A 22,151-nucleotide genomic window follows, 5' to 3' on the forward strand; every position below is an offset into this window, starting at 1 on the left:
TCAGTCACTGTCAGTCTGTTGCTGGGCATGTGTTTTTTTTAATCACCTTCCTTTTAATATCATAATTTCTTTCATGTTTGTGTTCAAAATGCGCTAAATCCATTTCTAAAGGGAGGCAGCCGTCGCTGTAAGTACACCCATGGTAATTATGTGCGTTTGGTTCTGAATGGTACAAATGAAACATGTAGGCTGAGAGAGGCGCTGCAGGGGGAAAGGACGATGCATTTAGGGCCACATTATCGCAATTACTGTTGTCACTTCAGTCAAAACTCATTATGAATCGGCACGGAGCTAATTATCGGAAAGTTCATGGAAAAACCCAACGCTGTGGCGCTCATCAAAGTCAGCCTCGCGTCAACAAAGCTGCCAGTCAATCTGTCGTAAGCTGCACAAAGCCGGGGGCAGAGCGGCGATCCCTGTGTCTGTCTGAGTGAGTGAGTGAAAACAAAAACATCTTTAAACTAAATTGAACAAAAACATTAAAAAAAAAAAAAGAAAAAAAATTCTACATCAATTACTGCGTTTATGCAGCCACTTGTTTTTGTCAATCTAATTGACAAAAACTCTCTTAGTGAGAGATCAGATTGTTTCAATTGTCTGGTTCATATGGAACAGTAAATGCCATGTTGTGTCTCATTTGAAACTGCCACAGCGAGTAAACATCTCGCTTGTTCAGTCAGATTGTGAAAATATAATTAAACTGTATTTCTGAATGGGTTTGACTGCTCAGCCCAGCCCTATGACCATTTTACAGATTGTTTTGTTCTTTTTTTTTAACTTCGATTGTCTGGAGGAAGCTGTCTGAGAAAAATCTGACCTTCAGGCCTTTTTCTTTATTATCCCCCGGATGTTCGGTTTGTTCTGCGTCCAGTGAGATGAAAGACGAAACACAGAACATCTGAACGTGAGATAACATCAAAAGTTGTTGAACTGAACCGTCTGAACTGTCTTCGTCTTTTTTCCAGGACCCGTCGGTGCAGAAGATGGGCGGAGGCAGGAAGAAGACGGTGTCCTTCAGCAGCATGCCGTCTGAGAAGAAGGTAGATCTAAAAATATTCATTCCCCCCCAAAAAAAAAGAAAAAGAAAAACAATCAACTTAAAGCTTTTTCTGTCTGACGTGTCTTCATGGGTCATGAAAACCTGTTTGGTTGTGCAATAATTGTTCATTAATTGTTCATTTAGATCACTATAAGTCACTGAATTTGGCTTTACAGTTTAGTACGTATGGTTTTCTTATACTGTCAGCTAAAAGTGAAGTGGTGGTCGCCAACTGAAGGAAGTAAATTTGGAACCAGAATGTCTCTGAATTGAATCCCATTGTATTCTCTGATCATCAATACATTCGGTATATATTACTCTACTTTAGGTATTTACTGCATTGGGAACACAGTCTCATGACATCTTGTCGGGATTCTTTTTTGTTATCATTATGGGCTCATTATAGTTTTCAACATCCAGCTTGTCCCATTATTGAGATGATATTTTATAAACACGAACTTTGACTGAAAGACAATAATTATTTTAGTAAACAAAATAATCAAATTGCTTGCTGGAAATATGTTAAAATTAGAGATAACTTCATCTCTTTGAGGAAACTTTTCAAATTGACTGTAAATTCTCATATGAATTGAGCAGATTGTTGTGATCAAACATCAAGGTTGCATTTTGTTTTCTATTTAATCAAGTTTGTTCAATGTCATATTGGTGGAGTTAGTTGAGTTTCAATTAGATTGCAGTCCTCCAATGTCATGGTCATAAAGCAGCAAGGATTTGAATGTGAGCTGCAGCTTGGCTGAACAATTCCATTAATTCCTGTCAGTACTGAAAGGTACTTCTATTGTGAGTCCCTGCATACAGTGAGCTCTTGATGTCAAGCTCAAAAGTGGAGATTTACATGACTGCATTGCCCATGAAGACACAAATACCAGTTCACAGGAAACACATCAGGAAAGTGGCAAAACAGTGAAGTAAACTAGTTTTACTGATGGCCTTTGCCGCAGGTGAGCAGTGCCGCCGACTGCCTGGCGTTCATGCAGGGCGGCTGCGAACTGAAGAAGATCCGACCCAACTCTCGAGTTTACTGCCGTTTCTACACTCTGGACCCGGACCTGAGCTGTTTGCGCTGGGAGCCGTCCAAGAAGGACGGGGACCGGGCTCGGCTGGACGTGTCCAGCATCCGGGAGGTCCGCACCGGGAAGAGCACCGAGACCTTCCTCCACAACGGCCCCCTCTCCGAACACCTGGCCGAGGAGGCGGCCTTCTCCATCATACACGGGGACGAATACCAGGTGAAAGAGACAACCGGCCGAAAAACACCTTCCAATTACAAAGGAATATATGACTAAAATAACATATTTCTCCTTTCCCTCCTTCAGTCTTTGGATTTGGTGGCACTGTCAGCAGATGTTGCCAACATCTGGGTAACCGGCCTGCGCTACCTGCTGGCTCATCCGTCCATCGTGGGGGGTGCGGGGGGCAGCGGGGGATTCGGCGTCGGGGGTCTCGGTGAAGGGGGAGGCGTGGCTGTGGAGGGAAGCCTGGGAAGCAAAATGAGGAGCGAGTGGCTGGAGGCGGAGTTCGCCAAGGTGGACGAGGACGGCTACGGCATCGTGTCCGAGGACGTCGCTGTCTCCACCATCTGCAAACTCTACCCCGGTATCAAGGAAGCCAAGGTGAGCAGGCCTGTGTAGAAATGAAAGAAAAAGATGTTCATAATAAATGCTGATTTACTGGTGGCATTCACCAAAATACTGATGTAAATTTTGTTTTTGTTACATTTGAATCCTCTAATTTTTGTAGCTTCTAGCAAAATCAGGAAGCAATTTGCAGAGAGCTGGAAGAGCACCAAATAGCTACTCTGTGTTTTCATAGATTCCATCCATCTTTACCACTTTATCCATCTCATTGATGTGGGGCACATAAGCCAATGAAGGGTGAAAGCAGGACAGGTCACCAGGCCGTCATAGAGTTTGAGGGTTTTGAAGAATAGTCTGCTGGGAACTGAATCGTTTTTGAGTTTGTTTGCTTGAGATCAGTGATTGACTGGAGAAGATATCATTGAGATAGAAGTGTTACTGGAGGAAGTTATTAAACAGTGTTTAAGAAAAGCACAATGGGACATGAGCTGCCACAAAAAAAAAAAAAAGTTCACAAATGAAAGTCGTGGAGGGCCAGCTGAAGGAATGCCTCTCACCACAATTATAGCAAGACGTCTAATGAATGCCCTTTTTCATGCGGATCCGATCATAAATCAGATTTTCTAAATTGCACTGTATACTGTACAGACATTTTTTATTTTGTTGCATAGACTTCTTTCTGCATTTCAAATGATCTGGAACACACACCTTACATTTCATGTGCATTGAAATACAAAATGGATCGAGTGTCATATTTTAGCTGTCCAGGTTGTACCCATTTCTATTCGATCAGGCCCTCTGTCTCTGGCATTTCTGCTTTTCATAGTTTGCATTTCATTTCTTTCACTCTCTTTCAGTATTTCCAAAAATGACAAAAGAGACATTGATTGGGTGCCCTGTGAGAACATATCTGTGTAGAGATAAAACTAGTAAAGCAGAATTTTTGGATATTTGCCAAACCTGAAATGATTGAGAAGAGAAAGCTGACCAAAAGGAAGAAGTGTGAAAAAGGGAGAGGAGGAAGTGGTTACACTGTTATAAATAATTCAACGCAGGTCACTTTAATATCCTTATTGGAACAAGATAACTAAGGCCTTATCAGATTTGCCGACTTTATTGAATGAGACTGTTGATAATTAGCTTTACAGATTTCACTCAGTTAGCCGTCCAAATTTCCTGCTTCCCCTCACCTCCATCCTTTTCTCTGCTCAGGTACGTCTGCGCTTCAAGGAGATCCAGCGGAGCAAGGAGAAGCTGACCTCGCACGTCACCCGCGAGGAGTTCCAGGAGGCCTTCTGCGAGCTCTGCACCCGGCCCGACGTCTACTTCCTGCTGGTGCAGCTGTCCAAGGACCGCGAGTGTCTGGACCCCCAGGACCTGCGCCTGTTTCTGGAGACGGAGCAGGGTCTGTCTCTGGCCACCACCGAGGGCTGCTGGGAGCTGCTGCGGCGCTACGAGCCCTCGGCGCAGGGCAGAGAGAGGGGCCTGCTGGGCCTGGACGGGTTCGCCCGCTACCTGCAGTCCCCCGAGTGTCAGCTGCTGGACCCCGAGCACCTGGGGGTCTGCCAGGACATGAACATGCCTCTGTCACACTACTACATCAGGTGGGTTTTTCTGGGTCCGCGGGTTCTCTTGAAGGAAAAATGCAAATGTCAATCATTTATTTTGAATATTCAGTTTGTAGAAAAGCAATTTAAAATACAGGAGAAGTCATGAAATTGTAGCTGTTAAATAATTGTTCTTTCGCATTCAAAAAGATAACATTTTGAAATAAAATGAAATGTAGTGAAGTAATGTACATCTACACGTCTCACTTGTGCAGCCCATATTCCCAAAAGGCTGTGAAACATAATGCAGTTATTTTTATATCGTAGACAATTTTATTTATCGCAATTTAACTTTATTCCTGCAGCACCTTAAAAAGCTTCCACTGCTGAAACTAAATGCTTTCACTTTAAGACACAAAAATAAAACTAATCAATAGAAAAATCTCATACATGCCAGAATTAATTTTCAGATCAGTTTTAAAATACATCGCGAAGGTCTCCAACACGTTGCTCAGGAACCACCGGTGGCTCTCGGTGGTTGTCAGTGTTATCACACAAATTTGATTTGTCATTCAGTAAACTGATCTGACTCTCCATCCAATCAGAATCACAGTTGTCGCTCCCCTTCCCGGGATAAAATGATTTCTCATCAGCGAGCTGTCCATCAAGCATTCGCTCTGTGCTGCAAATAGAAATATTCATGCATCAGCTGGTGAATGTTTTTTTTTTTTTTTTTTTACGCAAGCTTTCAAACATTTATAGTTCATTCATTCAGTGAATGACATTTATAGTTGTTTTAGAACATTTTTAAAGCTTATTCCATATATTCTAATATTGTTCCATTTCACAGCTTTTTAAATACTCAAATGTTTAAAATACAAAACAATCATCATGTATGTTTGACTTTATTCAGTTATGATCCAGAATTTGTTTGCACTCTTTAAGGTATTGAAAAAGTTAAAAAGATATTTGCCATCAGAATGTGCGACTGCATGTTAATTTAAGTTAATACACAGACTATGTGATCTGTATCAACATTGATTAATATTTCATAGGTCAAAACAAGCAGATGACTTCTGCTTTACAGTATATAATTCAGTTTTTTTCTGTTCTAGTTCTCTTGATTTTGGATTAAAAGATGTAGTTTTTTTTCTGAGAATTTAAAACAGTTGCATTCATATCTTACTTGGCATCCCATATTTTTTTGCATTTAAGACTGTATATGTACAGCACACACATATGCATATTCAGAAAGTGAAACAAGTGTAAATCATCTGTTTATTCCTTCGTTATAATCGCACCTCTTTTCTAGAGGTTTTATTTTTTTTATTCAAGTTTCAAGTATGTTTATTTTATTCCTTGCCTTTGAATAATGGCTAACTTTTCACTCAAATTTTAATTTCATTTCAGTGGAATTATCAATAGTTCACAAGATTAAGATCAAATTTCTTCTAAATGGATAGGACGTGAAAAACAGAGTTTTTTTTGTCTTTTTTTTTACCCTGTCAGTTCATCTTGCTGAGGACAAACATAAATAAATAAATAAACTTAACCGATATGAAAAGGGCACTCCAGCTTTCAGGAAAACGTGCCTGTTGCACCTGATGTTTGTGACAAGAAGTAGTTGCCTTAAAGGACTAAAAATGAGGCAGAATGAATTGAAAATAGGGCAGATGAAAAGCTGAAAAAAATTCCTCATTCTTGGTCTTATTTCAGAGGCACGGGCACAAACAACTTATAAAAGCGTCCTTCAAATGGACATATTTTACCTCGTTATATGGAGAACACTTCACAAACTCCACTTTTCAATTCACTTCTATTCACGTAGCAGTACTTACGGCACAGCCCTCTCAAGGCTTTTACCGTTATATCAAAAAATCAAAACAAAATCAAGACAAAACCCACATATGCATGGAGAGGAAAAACCTCCAGCTCAATCAGAATCACAAGTGGCCTCACTTATCTCAGGTGGATTGGCTCGAAGGTGTCAGACATGGAGCCTGCGGACGGGAGTTTGACACCCCTGAGTTAGGAGTATGGCTGATTTAGGATTAGAATGATTAAAACAGAAAAGCCAAAATAATTTTGGTTGATTGTTACAGAGAAAACATTTCATCAACCACATTTAAACTCCAACATGTTTTTTAAACTGTTTGGGGGGAAAAAGAGAAAACCAACCCATTGTTAGGAAGAAAATGCAAACTTCACAAGGGTAAACACCAAAAACAAGCAGAAGATTTGAGCTGTTAATACTTGCTCTGGTACAATAACTGGGCTACTGTCATGCTGGAAAACACTTCCTCCGATCTCCAGACTTTTCTCTTTGTGACTGCCCGCCCACTTTTAGAACTTGACATGGATAAAGGGTCAGCAAGTGAAGGGTTCGAGTTAACTACCATGTCCTTCTCTGAACCTCTCAATGATGTTCTTTTTTATTTTAAGAAACAATACAAAGTGCTTCTAAAGTCATGAATTTTGGATTTCTTTCCCCAGCACTTCCTACCGCTCCTACCTGCTGGACGACCAGGTCCATGGCAGAGCGGATCTGGGGGGGCTGATCAAGGCCCTGCAGTCGGGCTGCAGATGTTTGGAGCTGGGAGTCACCGACGGCCCCGACGGCGAGCCTTTGCTTGGAGTCGACTACGGACCAGACATCCCTCGCCATCATCACCACCACCACCACCACCATCACCACCACCACGCTCCGGTCACCATCCGGTCTGCGCTGGAGGTGGTCAATAAGTACGCCTTCCTGACCTCGCAGTACCCGCTCCTGGTCTACCTGTGTCAGCGCTGTTCTCCAGTCCAGCAGCGCACCATGGCTCAGCACCTGAAGAAGGTGTTCGGATCCCGACTCTACACCCCGGAAGCCCTTCCCGTCAGCCTGGGGGGCCGCGCCACCACTTTACCCTCCCCGGAGCAGCTGAAGGGACGCGTCCTCTTAGTGGGGAAGAAGCTTCCGCCAGACCAGGACGGTTCCGATGGGGACGTTTCTGAGGAAGATGAGGAGATTGGAGGCGGGGGGCCGCTGGCGGGGAGGAGGATGACCATCCCGGGCGAGGAGGAGCTGGGGGTGGTGCTGGTGGTGCCGCCACCCTCTCAACCCAGGAAGCTCCGCCTACATAAGGAGCTGTCGGACTTGGTGGCCATCGCTCGTACGGGCAGCCGCAGCTTCTACGCTCAGAGAGCGAGCAACAAACTGGCGCAGCAGCAGTCTCCCCCCGGCAGCCCGGCCTCTCCCGGGACGCCCATGCCCCCCGAGGTGCCTTACTGGACGCTGTGCTCCCTGGGCGAAGGGGAGGCTGGGAGGCTGACCAGCGAGAGCCCGGAGGACCTGGTTATGTTCACCAAGCGCACCCTGACCCGGGTGCGACCCAGCTCGGTGCGTCTGGACTCCAGCAACCCCAACCCGCAAGGGTACTGGAAAGGGGGCGTCCAGCTTGTGGCCTTGAACCAGCAGACTCCCGGTGCCATGCTGGACCTTCATCGAGGTCGCTTCTCGCAGAACGGAGGGTGTGGTTACATCCTCCGGCCCGCCGTGATGAGGGACGAGGTGTCGTATTTCAGTGCCCATACACAGGGCTGCGTGCCCGGAGTCCCGCCTCAGACTCTCCGAATCAAGGTCCAGATGTTCTTCTTTTTCCCTTCCCTTCTTCTGTCTCCCTTTTTTTTTTCTTTTTAACTCAGGTTAAAAGTTGCAAATATGGTTGTCTTTGCATGGAAATTGCTTGAAATTTGCTCGTACATCGCTGTTTTCATTCTCCCATACGTCCTCAGTGAGCTCACATCCTTTACATACTTGTTTCCACACACATTTTGACGGTCTGTCCCTGAAAAGATCTTTTCTACTGTCTTCTTTGATTCTTTCACTGGTCCCACACGAGCTTTAGTGCTCAATATTGCCCCTGCAGGCCATCAGCGGTACTACTTCATATAGCCTTTTGCGTATTTAGTGTCAATTCAAACAAAAAATGACCCAAATGAAACAGAATAAACATTATCCAAAATAAAACTCCAAAAAAAAAAAAAAAAAGAATGTTGAGATACCATTTTTGTTTTCCCTTCACAGGTTATCAGTGCCCACAACCTGCCCAAGCCCCAGGGGTCCGGGGCAAAAGGGGAGGTCATCGACCCGTACGTGGTCCTGGAGCTGCACGGTGTGCCGGCTGACTGTGCCGAGCAGCGGACACGCACCGCCGCTCAGAACCAGGATGACCCACTGTTTGACGAGACCTTCGAGTTTCAAGTAAGCCACCGCCGTGTGGAACAGAAGAACAGAATTTAGATGAGTGATGTTTACAGAAATCTCATTTTTAGCTGATTGAACCGTCCTTCAAAGCCTTGGTTTGCTTCATAGCATCAATGTCTCAAAGCGTTCTGTAACACCTCAAAGTTTAGCCAAATATTAGTCGTTCCATTGTCGGTTAACACGGTTGATTCTTTATTTGTTCATAAGAGTGTGCTAATCTGAGCAAGTGAAAGGATGAGTGGGCTCTGCAGCTTCGTAAGAGCCATCAACAAGTATCCAGATGTCTTTGCTCTCCATGCTGAGAGGGATGGATGGATGTAATCAACAGCCTTTCATTTGAGCTGTTTCATTTCAAAGTGGGAGATTTTGATCAAAACATGAAGAAAAATAGAAAGTAGTCTTGAGGTATTTGAGGATTCAACTGAACATTAGGGAAAAAAAAGGACGACCCTAAAGACTGAACCTCAGATGAAGCTGGGGGGAATTGACCATCCAGAAGCCCTCAGGCTGCACATCACTTGTTTTCTGTGTGAAAAATATTCCAGTCTGCTGGGTGCTGAAGCACCACAGCCGTGCATTTGCATGTGTTTGGATGTGTGTGTGTGTGTGCACTCTCGTGGGTGTATTTTCTAAATTCGCCCTCATTTACTGTGCTGGTGCTCATCAGTATTTGTGACAGATGAGGTCCAGATGCAGACGTGACAGACGATATTATACCGTCTGTTTCTTTGTGAGCAGAGAAGCAGAATAAAGCCATTAGCAGTCCTGACGCTCGGCGTTGCCTCACTGACAGCCGTCAGGATGAACTCTGATGTGAAATGAAGCCATCACACGTTTAGATTTTTGAGCTGTTTGTTCACTAACTTTGAAATATGTGCATGAAAATGCAACGCTACATCAATCATGCTTTGATTTTGGGTTGAAAAAGCTTAAAATCAAAAGGAAAATAGAATCAGAGTTTCTCAAATTGGATCCTGAGAAGGAGTTTGAAAATGCTACATTACGTTCTGCACATGCATCTGTGTCAGGCGGCCAAATCATCCATTCAAATCTGTCCGCTGCCAAACTGCCGGGGTAATTACTGTCTCTTGATTACAGGTATTACCGGGCTCATTTTTAGTTCTCGTGGAGGTACATTATGTGTGCAGGAGACTGTTGTGATGTGACGGGGGAGTGCAGATCGGCCGCGACAGCTTGTCTTTACGGCTCAGCCACGGTCAGGCAGGACTCTGTCGCTGCGAGGTGACAAAGCCCGAGCGACGCGTTGTCCCATGCAGTAAATTCACTGCATACTCCGGCGTATTCCATTTAAATCTGGGGGGGTCTCTTCGCTTAAACGCTCTAAGCTTGATTGTCATGCACACTCAAAGCCGACGGCAGATTAATTATAAACTGCTTTGAAAGAACAAAAGCTTCTTTTATGTATTTATTTTTTTGACAATTTCCTATTTACTATAAATATTCAATGTTTGAAATCAGCATGAAAACATGATTTTGTGACGTAATTTTCGAGGAGTGCTCTTTAACCTAACCTCACACAAACACTGTGTTTATCAATAATTTAAAAAAAAGGACCAGAACAGATTCCTATAAATCAAAATAGTATCTGAAATGTGTAAACAGGATTAATATTATTAAAAGCTGCCATGAAGTTATGTAAACGGCTTAAACAAGCCGCCGCGTTCGCCTCGTGCGCATTGCTTTGCACATATAAACATGCCTCGATTTAGCCAAGCAGCCTGCAGTCGTGCCAGTTTTCCATCAGTGATCTTACTCTGAAGTTCTCACCTGTCAATAATGTTGCTTTGCTGCAGTTTTCAAGTGTAGTGGACTAATTCCACAGTTACCAGCCGTCACAGCGGCTGTAAACCTCACGTTTCCCTTGGAGTTTTACATTCGGTGCATCCCTCAGATTCAAGGCCTTATACATCCCATCTAACCTCCAGGTCACTGCTTCTGGATAACATCTTCATAACAGACGCAGATGACGACCCAAGAATAATCAGATTTTGGTGGTTCAAAGCCATCGTGCTGACACAGAGTCTTAAAGCACCAGTCACTGGTTGCGATTATCAGTTCTTCCCATTCTTATTTGATATCTCACACATATGTTATTAGATTTTGATCGTCCCCTGTCACTTATATGAGAGCCTTTTTTTTGTAAACCTGGTAGGTTTTGGCAAAACCTTTAGAAGGGATGAGCAACTTTGATTATGATGACAGTCTCTAGAATGTCTTAGTTTCCATTAGAGAACAAAATTTAATGGATTTGTAATGAAGAGCGACATGAAAATCAGCAAATTGAAGTCTGTTTCATCAAAATGCATGCATTTGCCTTTCGAAATATCAACAGTTTGTCCACTCAGTTCCATCTTAGGAAAGTCTTTGAAGAAATGTGATCACATTTCTTCAACTCAGTACACGAGAGAGGAACGGGTTGGCTGCTGGAGTATAGAGAGTAAAGAATGAAGCGAGAGATGCGACTCCAGCAGTCAGTCCACAGTTTCCACTGCATTTATGGGGTTTCGCTTCCTGTTTGCTGAGTTAGAAGAAGATAAATAGTTTTTTTATCGTCTCATCTGGGAGATATGTCTGCATGTCCCGACCACAGCCAAGAGGCTGTGTTTTGTACTCAATAAGTTTTTTAAAAATAGTTTATTAAAACCTCTTAAATTCCCACTGCTGAAGATTTTTTTTTCACATTCCTGATAAGTGTGACTCATTTTGGAATGAAACCAAATCTCATGTTAACTTTGAGGCATCTCAAAGGTCAAATGTCACTTCCTCATGCAAACTGTCAGTGAACAGGCACAACACAGGAGCCAAGTTACTCTTTAATAATTACTCTTTTCTATGAACAGCAAAATGAAAATTCAGACTTTGTTGGCTCCTAATGGAGGATTCACAGCAGGTCTGTGCTGAGTCTGTTGACATTTTCTCAATCAACAAAAAAAATATTTCTATCAAAAGTTTCTATCAAAAGCAGAAATAGTTTAGTTTGACATTTTTAAGCTAAACAACACATTTGTCACCTCTAACATAAATAAAAATCCTTTGACAGATTGTCTGCTGTGTAAAAACAGAAAAAAAAACCCATAATAGTTTTGTCGTCAGATAAGTCTTCATTGATCTTAGTAGTTTCACAGAATTCTTTCCTTGAAAAAACAGCAGGCGCTGTGTCGGCTCGGTTTTGGCGAGAGGTGAGTTTCTGGCTCTGCTTGTCTCATTAGAAGTGTAACCCAAGGCCGAGTGTGGAGCTGGAGGGCAGCGCGCCACGAAAGTCACACACAGGACCAACACACGCATGCACGCACACACACACACACACACACACACACACACACACACACACACACACACACACACACACACACGCGCACACACGAGCTGGCTCGCAAACAAAGCGGCTCACAATCAGACGCGCGGCCGTAGCCGGGGTCACGCTGTTTTGTTGTGTGTGTCGTTCTTTTGAAGCGCGTTCTCATATGTCTTAATCGTTCTTCCTGCAGGCCTCCGACACACACACACACACACACACACACACACACACACACACACACACACACACACACTGAATGCGCTCATAAAGCACATCATAAGCGTTTGCTAAACGGGTGTGACAGTACATTATGGTGAAAAACTGTAATGATGTGCATAACGTTGTAAATTGGGTTTTACTGACTGAGTTAAACTTCACTGTGTCACAAACATAATTTTGAAAAAAATAAATTACGTCTGGTTTTTTTTCCTATTACTCCGCACACAGTGAAAATCCGTGCTGATAAATGGTGCTTTAATTGTCACCGTAACAGAAACACGAGCCGTGAGCTCATCCAGTGGAGATGATTTCATCCTGGACTCTCAGGGTTTAGAATACTCAGATTAATTTAAAAAATGTTATTTTGTTTTCGTAGGTGTCGCGACTCACACTCTAGTTTCATAAAGGACAAATATCCTGGTTCAGATTGTCATATTGTGAGTGTGTGTGTCTGGAGGGGCACTCGGCACTCTGGCGGATCGCTCCATGTCGTCTGCAAGCAAACCAGCACATAGGAAACACCACAGTCTCCAGTCTGACTCGTATAATAAGTGCACTGGACTCTGTATACTTGTGAATTCCGGTATGTTTCTGTTTTACTCTGTTCGTTGTGATGGACCTGGACTGCGTCACGCCTTCACCCATAATCAGCTTCAGTGAGATGAAGAGGGATAAAAGCTGCATAGAAGGAGGAGTAATTCAGTTTCAGAGTTGTTTTCTTGGGTGCAGTGGTTGGTTAGCGTCATCAGGCCTCACAAGGGCGTTATTCACAGTTAAATCCCAAACTTTTGGACTCAGTGTGGAGTCTGCATGTTATACTCCGTGATTATTACTCTGCACTCTCTCAGAAACTTTTAATTTGCGTAGAAATACACAAAGGAACCAGGTTAACAGAGTCTTTTCAGCTCATGATACATGTTTAACAGCTGTGAACGTTTCAGTCTCTGACCCAGCTGCCCTCTCATCCAGAGTTACACTGTATCCTCTTCACATTTTCTCATCACGCTACAAATAATGTTTCCTCGGCTCAGAATCTGCTGTTTGGTGTTACAAAATGTACTAAAATGATATGATTTCTGCAGCACATGGGGATGGATCTGTTCTGCTCCACTGCTGCAGTCTGATGTGGGGTCAGTGTTTCCCAACGGTGCCTCACAGCAGGAAGGTCCTAATGGAGTCTGGAATGTGATACTGTTAGTTTTGATGTATTGTGGAGGAGTTAAGCAAGTTTTTGGGGCGGTGAAGCAAATAAATCTGAGTTTGGTAGAAAAAAAAAGACATTGCACGTTGTTTTCAAACAGTAACAACAGGAAAAATAATGAAAAAAAGATGACGTTTTCAGATGTATCAAATCACGTGTCTGTTTGACGTCACGTTCATGCCCGGTGGATGTAAACTGATCAGAAGTGCAGAAAAGTATTGGGTGATCGCTGAAGTCAATCAGTGGAACTTTTCGGACGGTGCTTTCCCATAACGTTCACATCAAAACCAGTAATTTCTAATTTCCTTGAAATTTTTTGTCTTTCTGTTAAAGCTAGGGTCGGCGATCTTGGAAAACTAGCATGTAGCACGAATGTAGCGTCTCCCCAAGGCTCCGCCCAGCTCCCACCCCATTGGAGGAGCTCCCGTTGGGAGCGAACGCACTGAACGCGGAAGCGCCACGCGCACAGAGTTTGTGATCGCCTCCAATGTTATTAACCTTTCTGACTGCCCGCACACAACGCGCATAGGAGCGCAGCGCGCCCGCTCCGCTTCGTTCTATTTTTCACGCGAGCCGTGAGCGCTGAGAGCTCCTTGGCAACGCGCGCGCTCTGAACCAGGGCCAGCGCACGCCATTGAAATGTACGCGCAGCGGGCTGGTAGAATGGCGAAGGGATTTGATTGGTTCCTTAAGAGCGGTCCGCGCCTTGCGATTGGTCGGAGTTTTTACACTCCTTTAGCCGCTACAGTGGTCAGATTTTTTCCGCACCTTTTTCCGTACACATAATGTATTGACTTTGAGTGTTTGAAAAAGCGCTATATAAAACCAATGCATTATTATTATTATTAGGGGGCAAGGAGCATTTCACTCAGTATGACTAAAAGTGCTTTTGGACAACATCGTCTACCCTAACTTTAAACAACTCACTTCAGCTGCTGCATATTTACAACAAAAAGCTCGATTAAAGCTAAAGCTTTTCATGTTATCACTGAATTATCAAGGATGAGTTTGAAATCAGTGTTTTTGTGAAACAAGAAGCGTTAAACAAAGCTGCGAGAGATGCTGAAAGAGATGAAGCAGATGCTGTGCTTGAAGTACAAAACTTTAACAGTTGGAACTGTCCGTCTGGCGTCACATGCTGCTTCTTATGCAAACTGAAGGAAGGTGATGAAACGGCACAAGAACTCAGATTTTCCATTAAGTCTATCTGGGGTTTCATAAACTCTCTTCATCTTATCGAGGGTCAGATTCAACTTACATTCACATTTAAATCAAAGGAGTTTCTGTGCTTTTGATTAAATGTAATAAATATCTTGAAGAAACTGGGAAACAATCAAAGAATCTGTGAGGATGAAGGATGAGTGGAAATTCAGTCTGAAGATAATGTCCTGTTGTCACTTTATCTGCAGGAAAGCATGCAGTGTGAAACCAACAATTGACAAACAACATACAGACATTGAGACAAACAAGGGAAGATGTAGATGTTAAAGTATCATTTCTGTCATGATTGAAAAATACAAAGCTAACAAAATAATGATATAAAGTTTTGTTAAAAGATCAAAGTGTGTGTGAAGTGTATGTGTGCTCAGTCCAGTCAAGGAGTTTTGGAGGGAAAAAAAAAACAATCCATGCACATGCTTATTTCTGGAAAAACCCTGCGTGCACAGGAGGAACATGCAAACTCCACCCACAACCTGCTTTAGTGCCTGAACAGAAGTCTGAATTTGACGGATTTTCACTCTTAATGAAAAGTTTTGTTAAATGAAGACAGTTGGCAACAATTCTCCACACTGAGCTGGAGACAGGAAATGGAAACAAATGATCATATCTGGTTTTCTGTTCTCGACCTTCTGCTGGTTTGTGACGGACTGATTATGCAGAGAGACACTCGGAGCTCAGTCACGTGTGTGAATTTACAGCATCATTCGTGAAGTGGAAGATAAAGTTCTCCAAAGAGTTTTTTTTTCTTCTGTTAATCCTCTGCAGCAGCACCTCAGTGGCTTTCCTGTCTTTGCGCAAAGTAATTAAAATAAACGGCTCTGTGAGAACATAAAATGATCTGCAGATTATAATTGCGCCGGCGTCTTGCGGATGTAAACATCTCAGGATGTATATTGTTTCCTGTTCGTGTGGCGCGACTGGGCTTCGAGAACAGCAGAAAGACGGTAGAACGTAAAGTGATCCACCTCCACAGGCGACTGAACGTCCTTTAAGAGCTCCGATAAACAACCCGACGCGCTTGTTTACTCAGGCGCAAACCTCCCAGATATAAAGGAGCCTGATTTACACTCCCAAGGAAAACAGGTTGATTTGCGCTTTCTTTAAGAGCAATGTGAAGTAAACACAGCGACGTCGTCACAGAGGACTTTTAAGGGAGCTCCCATCAGCTGGGGGCGCGGGGGGGCGTTTATTTGAGAAGTGACAGATGTTGGTAGATGACTAAATAAGTTAGCATCCTTAAACTAGGAAATCATGTTTGTTGTTTTATGTTTTCCTAAAAGTACAGTACTGAGAAAGCAGATTTGTTCTATGCAGTGGAATGTTAGCTCTAACATCTGTCCTCTGAGTTACATTCAGCCCGCAGCCGCATTTCTCTGAAGCTTTTTGTTAGGATTTACATTGAGTCCAGTTTTTTTTTTTCCCCCTTTAAATGTTGATTTTATATATTTTTGTTGCATTTTCATCAGGACTGTTCAAAGCATTAAGCTAATTTTAATTTAGCCTCAAGTTTTTGTTGGATTAAGAATTCGTCGAGTTATTAAAATGTATTTTTCACTTACATGTTGCTTTTGTTAATTCTCATCGAGTCTGTTGCTGTTCAGTTTAATGCTGTTTCCTCTGTTACTGTTTCTCATAACAAAATTCTTACCAAATGTATTTATATTGGATTTAATCCAAATTCTTTCTTATTTATGTGTTTTTTTTTTTTATGTTACCAGTTACTTTTTAATCAAGTATTCTTTGTTTTTGGCATTTTTTTTTTTCTCTTAACCTATCATCAGGACCTTTTGTGGTCAGTGTCCTTCAGTAACGTGGACTCTTCCTGGTCTGCAGGTCAACATGCCCGAGCTGGCCTTGCTCCGCTTCGTGGTGCTAGACGACGACTACATCGGAGACGATTTCATCGGCCAGTACAGCGTGGCCTTCGAGTGCCTTCAGCCCGGCTACCGCAACGTGCCCCTGCTGGGCCTGGCGGGAGACCCCCTGCCCCACACCAGCCTGTTCGTGCACGTGGCCGTCACCAACCGGCGGGGAGGCGGGAAGGCCCAGCGCCGCGGCCTGTCGGTGCGGAGGGTGGGCCGGCGGGGGCGGGAGTACGTCACCCTGAGGCACACCGGCATCAAGGCGGTGGACGAGACCTTCAAGGCGGCCGCTTCGCCGCTGAAGGAGGCGACGGACCTGCGGGAGGACGCTCAGGTGAGACTGAGACAAGAGGTAATCCCAATATATAGCCCTTCCCATCTTCATAAACCTCTAGGCCCCCAAATCTTTAGATTTCTGGCGAGCCGCCAGAGAAACAGGTGGCACACGCAAACCGCGGGTCTGTTTGATCCCTAACGTGGCGCTGCGTCGACGTGCCGACCGCAGCACCGGCAGAATAATCTCCGCCCGCCGCTAAGCCCGACCGGATCATCCACAGACAGTTCTATTTCTCAACATTTCTTTGAAAATGAAAATGAAAACTGTTGTCAGGGAGGATTTTGGATTATCCAGTCGACACCAGGATGCCGTTCCTGGGAAGGTGTATTTTAAGTTTTTTTTTTTTTTTTTTTTTTTGACTAACCCAATTCCATTCACCTACTTTGCACCGAGGTAGAGGCTGAAACCTGAAAACAGGAAACAACCAACCAGCGGATTCCACTAGATCCCCCTGGAGGAGAGTGACTGTGGCGAAGTGACCCTGTGCTGAAGCGATGTTTGGCTCGAGAGGCTGACAAGACTGAGCCCAAATCCCTCCGAGACTTTCATGATCGGCGAATAAGAGAGGAGGAGGAGGAGGAGGAGGAGGAGAGGCAGCAACAAAGGAGTCGGTAAAAGGAGCGGAGGAGGATTATAAAGCTTCTATAAATACAGGCAAATATAGAACCTGGTGGCACAACGCCCACCAGCTCATCACTGAATACCAACACGAAGACGTGGGCGACGCGAGACGAATAATCATCTGCAGTCCGTCTCCTCCCAGCAGCGCGCTTCATGAGCCAGAAACATGTGGACTCTTTAGGTGGGCAGCAAAGTGCAACAACATCCACACGCTTTCAAAATGGCTTTTACGGAAATTAAGCACTTTGGGGACGTGCAGTGGTGTAGTGGTTGGCATTGGCCTCACAGCAAGAAAACCACTGGTTCGAATCTGGGCTTGGAAACTTGTGTTGTGTTGATGTGCGAGTTTCTATCTGATTCCCTCCCAAGGTTAAAAAAAAAAGGGTTCTATAACAAGGATCAATGGGAAATAGCTTCCGTGTCGGGCTGCAAGGTGTTTTTTACCACCCTTTCAAGCTCCTTTAAACTGTCTTTCTTCCCACTCAGTATCTGCTGCATGTGAGAAATGTCTCCCCACCTATTGAAGTCTTCCCCTGCATTTGTCCTGTGATGGACTGCTGGCCTCTCCAGGGTTCACCCTGCCTTTGCTCATGTCTGCTGGGATCATTTCCAGCACCCTGCCACCCTGCCACCCCGAGTTGTGTAAGGCAGGATGTGCTGAACTTCATAAAATAGCATGAAAACTAATTTTCTCTGACGTTCTGCCCAGAGTTTGAACTGAAGCGATGCCTACAACCACTTTGAATCATGTGGTCGATATTTTCTTGCACCTTAAATAGCAAAAGTGGGCCCGGACGTGGACGTGCCCTGAATGGAATTAAGACTTTTCTTCATCAAGAACCATGGAATGAGGACCCAACTCAAAATGATCTTTATAAAGACGAGGAGGTCTGACGACGAGGGGGCGCAGTGATCACCCGAGATGTAAGGACGTGAAGCAGGGCTGAGCAGAGGAAGAAGGAACACTTTATTCCCGCTCTAATGAACAGGAACAAAGCAGAAGCACCAGCAGAGAGACACAGGGAAAGATTGAGTGCTTTTATACACGCAGCCGGAGGAAGCACTTGTTGATACGCAGGTGGAAGCACTGAAGGAGTAATCACAGCGACGGATCACAGGGGGCGCAACGCCAGAGGGGAGGGGGGAGCGTGCACGTGCACGTGCAAGCAAACCACGGACATGCAGCATTAGAGCTTCATTAAAACAGAGAATCCAAAACACTAATATTCAACCAAAGAACATAAAAAATGGCTGAAACAAGAACAGCTATAACAAATCTTGGACCTTAAGTAATAAATAAAAGAGAGGGGGTGAAACATGAGGGAAACAGAGAAAAAAGAACATCATTTATTAGTCCCTGTGGGGAAATTATTTCTCTATATTTAACCCATCCTATTTCTAGTTAACTTTACCCATACATGCCTGTTGGGCTGCCACAGTGGGATTTAAACCTGCAAGCTTCCTCCACCACTGCACAACAAGGACATGTTCATAACAGAGTATTCAGTGAATCCAAGTCAGATTCAGTTGGTGTTTAGAAAACGGCTGCAATGTTCGGATTGTTTCATGGATTCTTTAACTCATAAAGCCTGAACGGCACTCTTCGTTAGATTCCTGCATTTCTGTTTCTACGTTGTCTGAGGAGTCCAGGTCCCAGATCCCATCTGTCCAAAACCGTTTGGTTCGCCAAAGGCCCAGATCCAGAAGAAATAACTCAACCCTGGTGTAGTATGCAGAATGCTGGAGAGCCGGTGCATGGAGGCCGCCGATTAGAGAGCTGGTGCTGAATCAGAACCAGGGCTGCATCCTGCCGGAATCCAGGTCACTGCCCAGATCCCACGCACGGTCCAAATGTGGGTGAATTTGCCGGGTTTTCAGTCCAAGGCGGCCTCACACACACTCACAGAACCGAGCCAGATCTGGCAGCCGTGGCTCTGGAGCGGCGCCGGCTCACTCTTGGCTCGCCGCTGCCGGAGCGCAGCCAGCTGGCCGCTGCGGTCTGGGTGAACATTTACAGTGTTTTGGGGTTCGCAGCATTTTCTGTTTTTCTCTCGTCTCAGTGCACACATTTAGCCCTTTTCAGCTTCATCAAGCAGCAGGTTTTACACAGGAGTATCCAGAGCCATCACGAAATTTACATCGAAAATGATTTTTTTTCTCTCTCTCTCTCTCTCTCCCTGAGATTGAATAGTTTAAATTGTGTTGGGCGTCATCTGGTTGTCCAGGCAACGGTTTGGTCCTCACCCCAACATGTCCACATATTTGAGCATCATCCAGTTACATGCCGATGGCCAGTGAGGAGACTTTATGCCAGCATTAGTTCTTCTGGCAAACGCATGTGGAAGGAAGAATGTGGCGAAGAAAGTTTCCCAGGCCGCCATAAAACCATACGGGATGGTGAAGGAAGCAGAGCGAGTGATGATGAATGGATGAAAAAAAAAAATAAAGGATTTCTGTGGCAGAAATAACTGAGGGGGATGAATGGATGCAATGAGGGTGGGGGGGAAAGAGTAGCATGGATACATGAAAAAAGAGAGGGAGGAGGATGAATGGTCGCATTTCAACAAAGGAGAAATGTAAATAAAATGTCGGAGGTCGATGAATGAATGAAAGAAAAGAGGGAGGAGAAAGAGAAGATGAATGGATTAAATAAGGGAGCAGAAGTGAGAGAAGGATGTAATGGCACTAGAATAGTAATTAAGGAAGGATGAGTGGATGAAATGTGGAATGGAGCCGAAGGGATGTGGACAGGAGATGGATGACTGAATGAAATGAGAGAGAGGAAGGATGAAGGATGGAGGGGAGGATCGGAGAGAAGCGTGAACGGATTAAAAAACATAGTGAACGTGAGATTCTGAATGAAGAGATGAAATGGAAATAAGAGGTTTGGAGTGTATCGGGGAAGATGAATGAATGAAGTGATTGATGGAAAATCGATGGATGGAATAAGGATCGGTGGGTAAGGGAAGGTGAATGAACGGATGAAATGACGAGTGGTACTTGAGACGTAAGATGAATGGATTACATCAGACAGGACGGTGGCTGGTGAAGGCTGAGGCAGACAGATAAATGAATGAAGAGAAAGAGGAATGAACCAGGAAGAGAGGAGGAATACGGTGCTAAGGGATGTATGTGTGAATGAATGAATGAATGAATGAATAAAAGAGAAACAGTGAGGACTGAAGTTTTTGTTTCATAAATGAATTAAATGCAAATTCAGAAGATGTTATTATCATGAGACATTTTCTCAATTCACTTTTATTTATGGACATAGTCTATTATATGTTTTTCTGTTGAATAACTTCTTCTCTCTCATAACATTTTCTTTAGTTTGTCTACTTTTTTCCCATTGCTTTGACTTTTGACCAGTTCTTACTCATAAGCCGAAACTCTCCCATGTGTTTGATAACCTCCTCCACTGACTTGTCTCCCTGGTTCCATTTGTTTTGTGCTTTTGTGGACTCAGTGATCCGTCCAGTCATTTCATGGTGAAAATAACCAGCGGTGCGTTCAGAACCTTTATTTGAATGCTCCTGTTTTTGTGTTACTCTTGATTTATTCTTCAGTTCTTGTTTCACCATATGTTTCAAAAGCACGCAGTTTAACATATTTTCACATGATCTTACTGAACCAGGCCTGAGTTGAACAAAGCAGTGTAGAAGATTGATGAATGGAATCACGAAATGTGATGCTTTTCATTTGTTTCACCGTGTACTTGTGGCTAATTTAATATGATTAAGAATCAAGTATTTTCAGATAATTAAAGCCATAAAGCCATTAAGACAGATTGTCCAGCTCCTGTTTCAGCCGATCCCTCTTCATCAGGATGTCAGACGTCCTCCCACACACACGCCGCTGACTTCCTTCATGAATTACATCTAATCTTCATGCTTCGTGTCTTATTGTCTCTTTCTTTTGCACCTGTGAGTCCAACTGTGAGCTCATCTAGCGTGCGCGCACAGACACACACACACAAGCACGCACAGAGCCATCCTCCACTGTGCTGCACGGTCACCAGCAGACAGGTGGGCTGTGGTGATTGCCGGTCCAGTTGGGACTCTGCCAAGTGTCAAACTGGGTTGAGCGAGACAGCAGACAGTTTTTATTTCCTATTGGAATGAAGTGACCCAGACGGTTCGAAGGGTTTTCTCACCTGATTCACCTGCAGACTCCTGTAAAACCTCCCAGTTGCTGTTTTCTTTTTCATGTTAGCAGCTTTGTTCCATATTGTCTCCTCTGGAGCCAAATGCGCTTAAAGCTCAGGCTGATTTCTGTGGATTAAAAGTGGCAATGACTGCCATATTGATTTAATTCACAAGAGGGACAGCAGATGACAGGCAGCACGAGTGTGTGTGTGTGTGTGTGTGTGTGTGTGTGTGTGTGTGTGTGTGTGTGTGGAAATGGGTTTGTGTGTGTTTTTGACCTCTCCCGGCTTAGTTTTTTCAGCCGGAACTTGCTTCACCCCCTCCTCTTCCTCTTTTTTGAATTCCAGAGCACTACCGCCAGTTTCAAGGAGCAGTGTGGGCTCCCCGCTGTGGCCAAGCTGAAGCAGTGCATCCAGAGCCTGGCCACCAGGCTGCAGAGCCCCGAGGGCACCATGGGGGCCGCCATGGTGCTGAAGGACGGCTACCCGTGTCTGGAGGCGCTGGTCAGCCTCTCGGAGCCCACCCGGAAGCTGCTCGCCGCCTACGACACGGTCAGTCTCTTCAACGCCTCTGAGGAAGTTCCGAGATAAAACTAATTCATTGAAGATACACAATGTCAGGTTTAGATATCTGCCGCACATTTAAGTTCAGTTGCTTCTACTTGACCTTCAGTGTGTATGTAGTGGTCCAGACTGTGTCCTCTTGGTGAATTGTTCTGCTTTCCACACAGTAGAATCAGTCATTTTTAACTGTTCCTCCAGTTGCTTCCATGAAGGCCTCAAAACACCATCTG

At 44.3% G+C, this 22,151-nt stretch overlaps 1 protein-coding gene across 1 annotated transcript in view; it reads left to right on the forward strand.

Moving 5' to 3' along the window:
* The window catches only part of plcl1 (phospholipase C like 1), an 82,304-nt gene that overhangs the window by 51,817 nt on the left and 8,336 nt on the right, over nucleotides 1–22,151 (forward strand). Inside the window, exons 2-9 of the mRNA XM_030111415.1 lie at nucleotides 966–1,040; nucleotides 2,002–2,289; nucleotides 2,377–2,673; nucleotides 3,850–4,241; nucleotides 6,678–7,806; nucleotides 8,254–8,430; nucleotides 16,227–16,589; nucleotides 21,706–21,909. Coding sequence (XP_029967275.1) covers nucleotides 966–1,040; nucleotides 2,002–2,289; nucleotides 2,377–2,673; nucleotides 3,850–4,241; nucleotides 6,678–7,806; nucleotides 8,254–8,430; nucleotides 16,227–16,589; nucleotides 21,706–21,909 — 2,925 coding nt within the window. The remainder of the gene's footprint in view (nucleotides 1–965; nucleotides 1,041–2,001; nucleotides 2,290–2,376; nucleotides 2,674–3,849; nucleotides 4,242–6,677; nucleotides 7,807–8,253; nucleotides 8,431–16,226; nucleotides 16,590–21,705; nucleotides 21,910–22,151) is intronic.

Source organism: Salarias fasciatus, chromosome 16 (genome assembly GCF_902148845.1).
Source record: "Salarias fasciatus chromosome 16, fSalaFa1.1, whole genome shotgun sequence".
NCBI classification, from domain to species: domain Eukaryota; kingdom Metazoa; phylum Chordata; class Actinopteri; order Blenniiformes; family Blenniidae; genus Salarias; species Salarias fasciatus.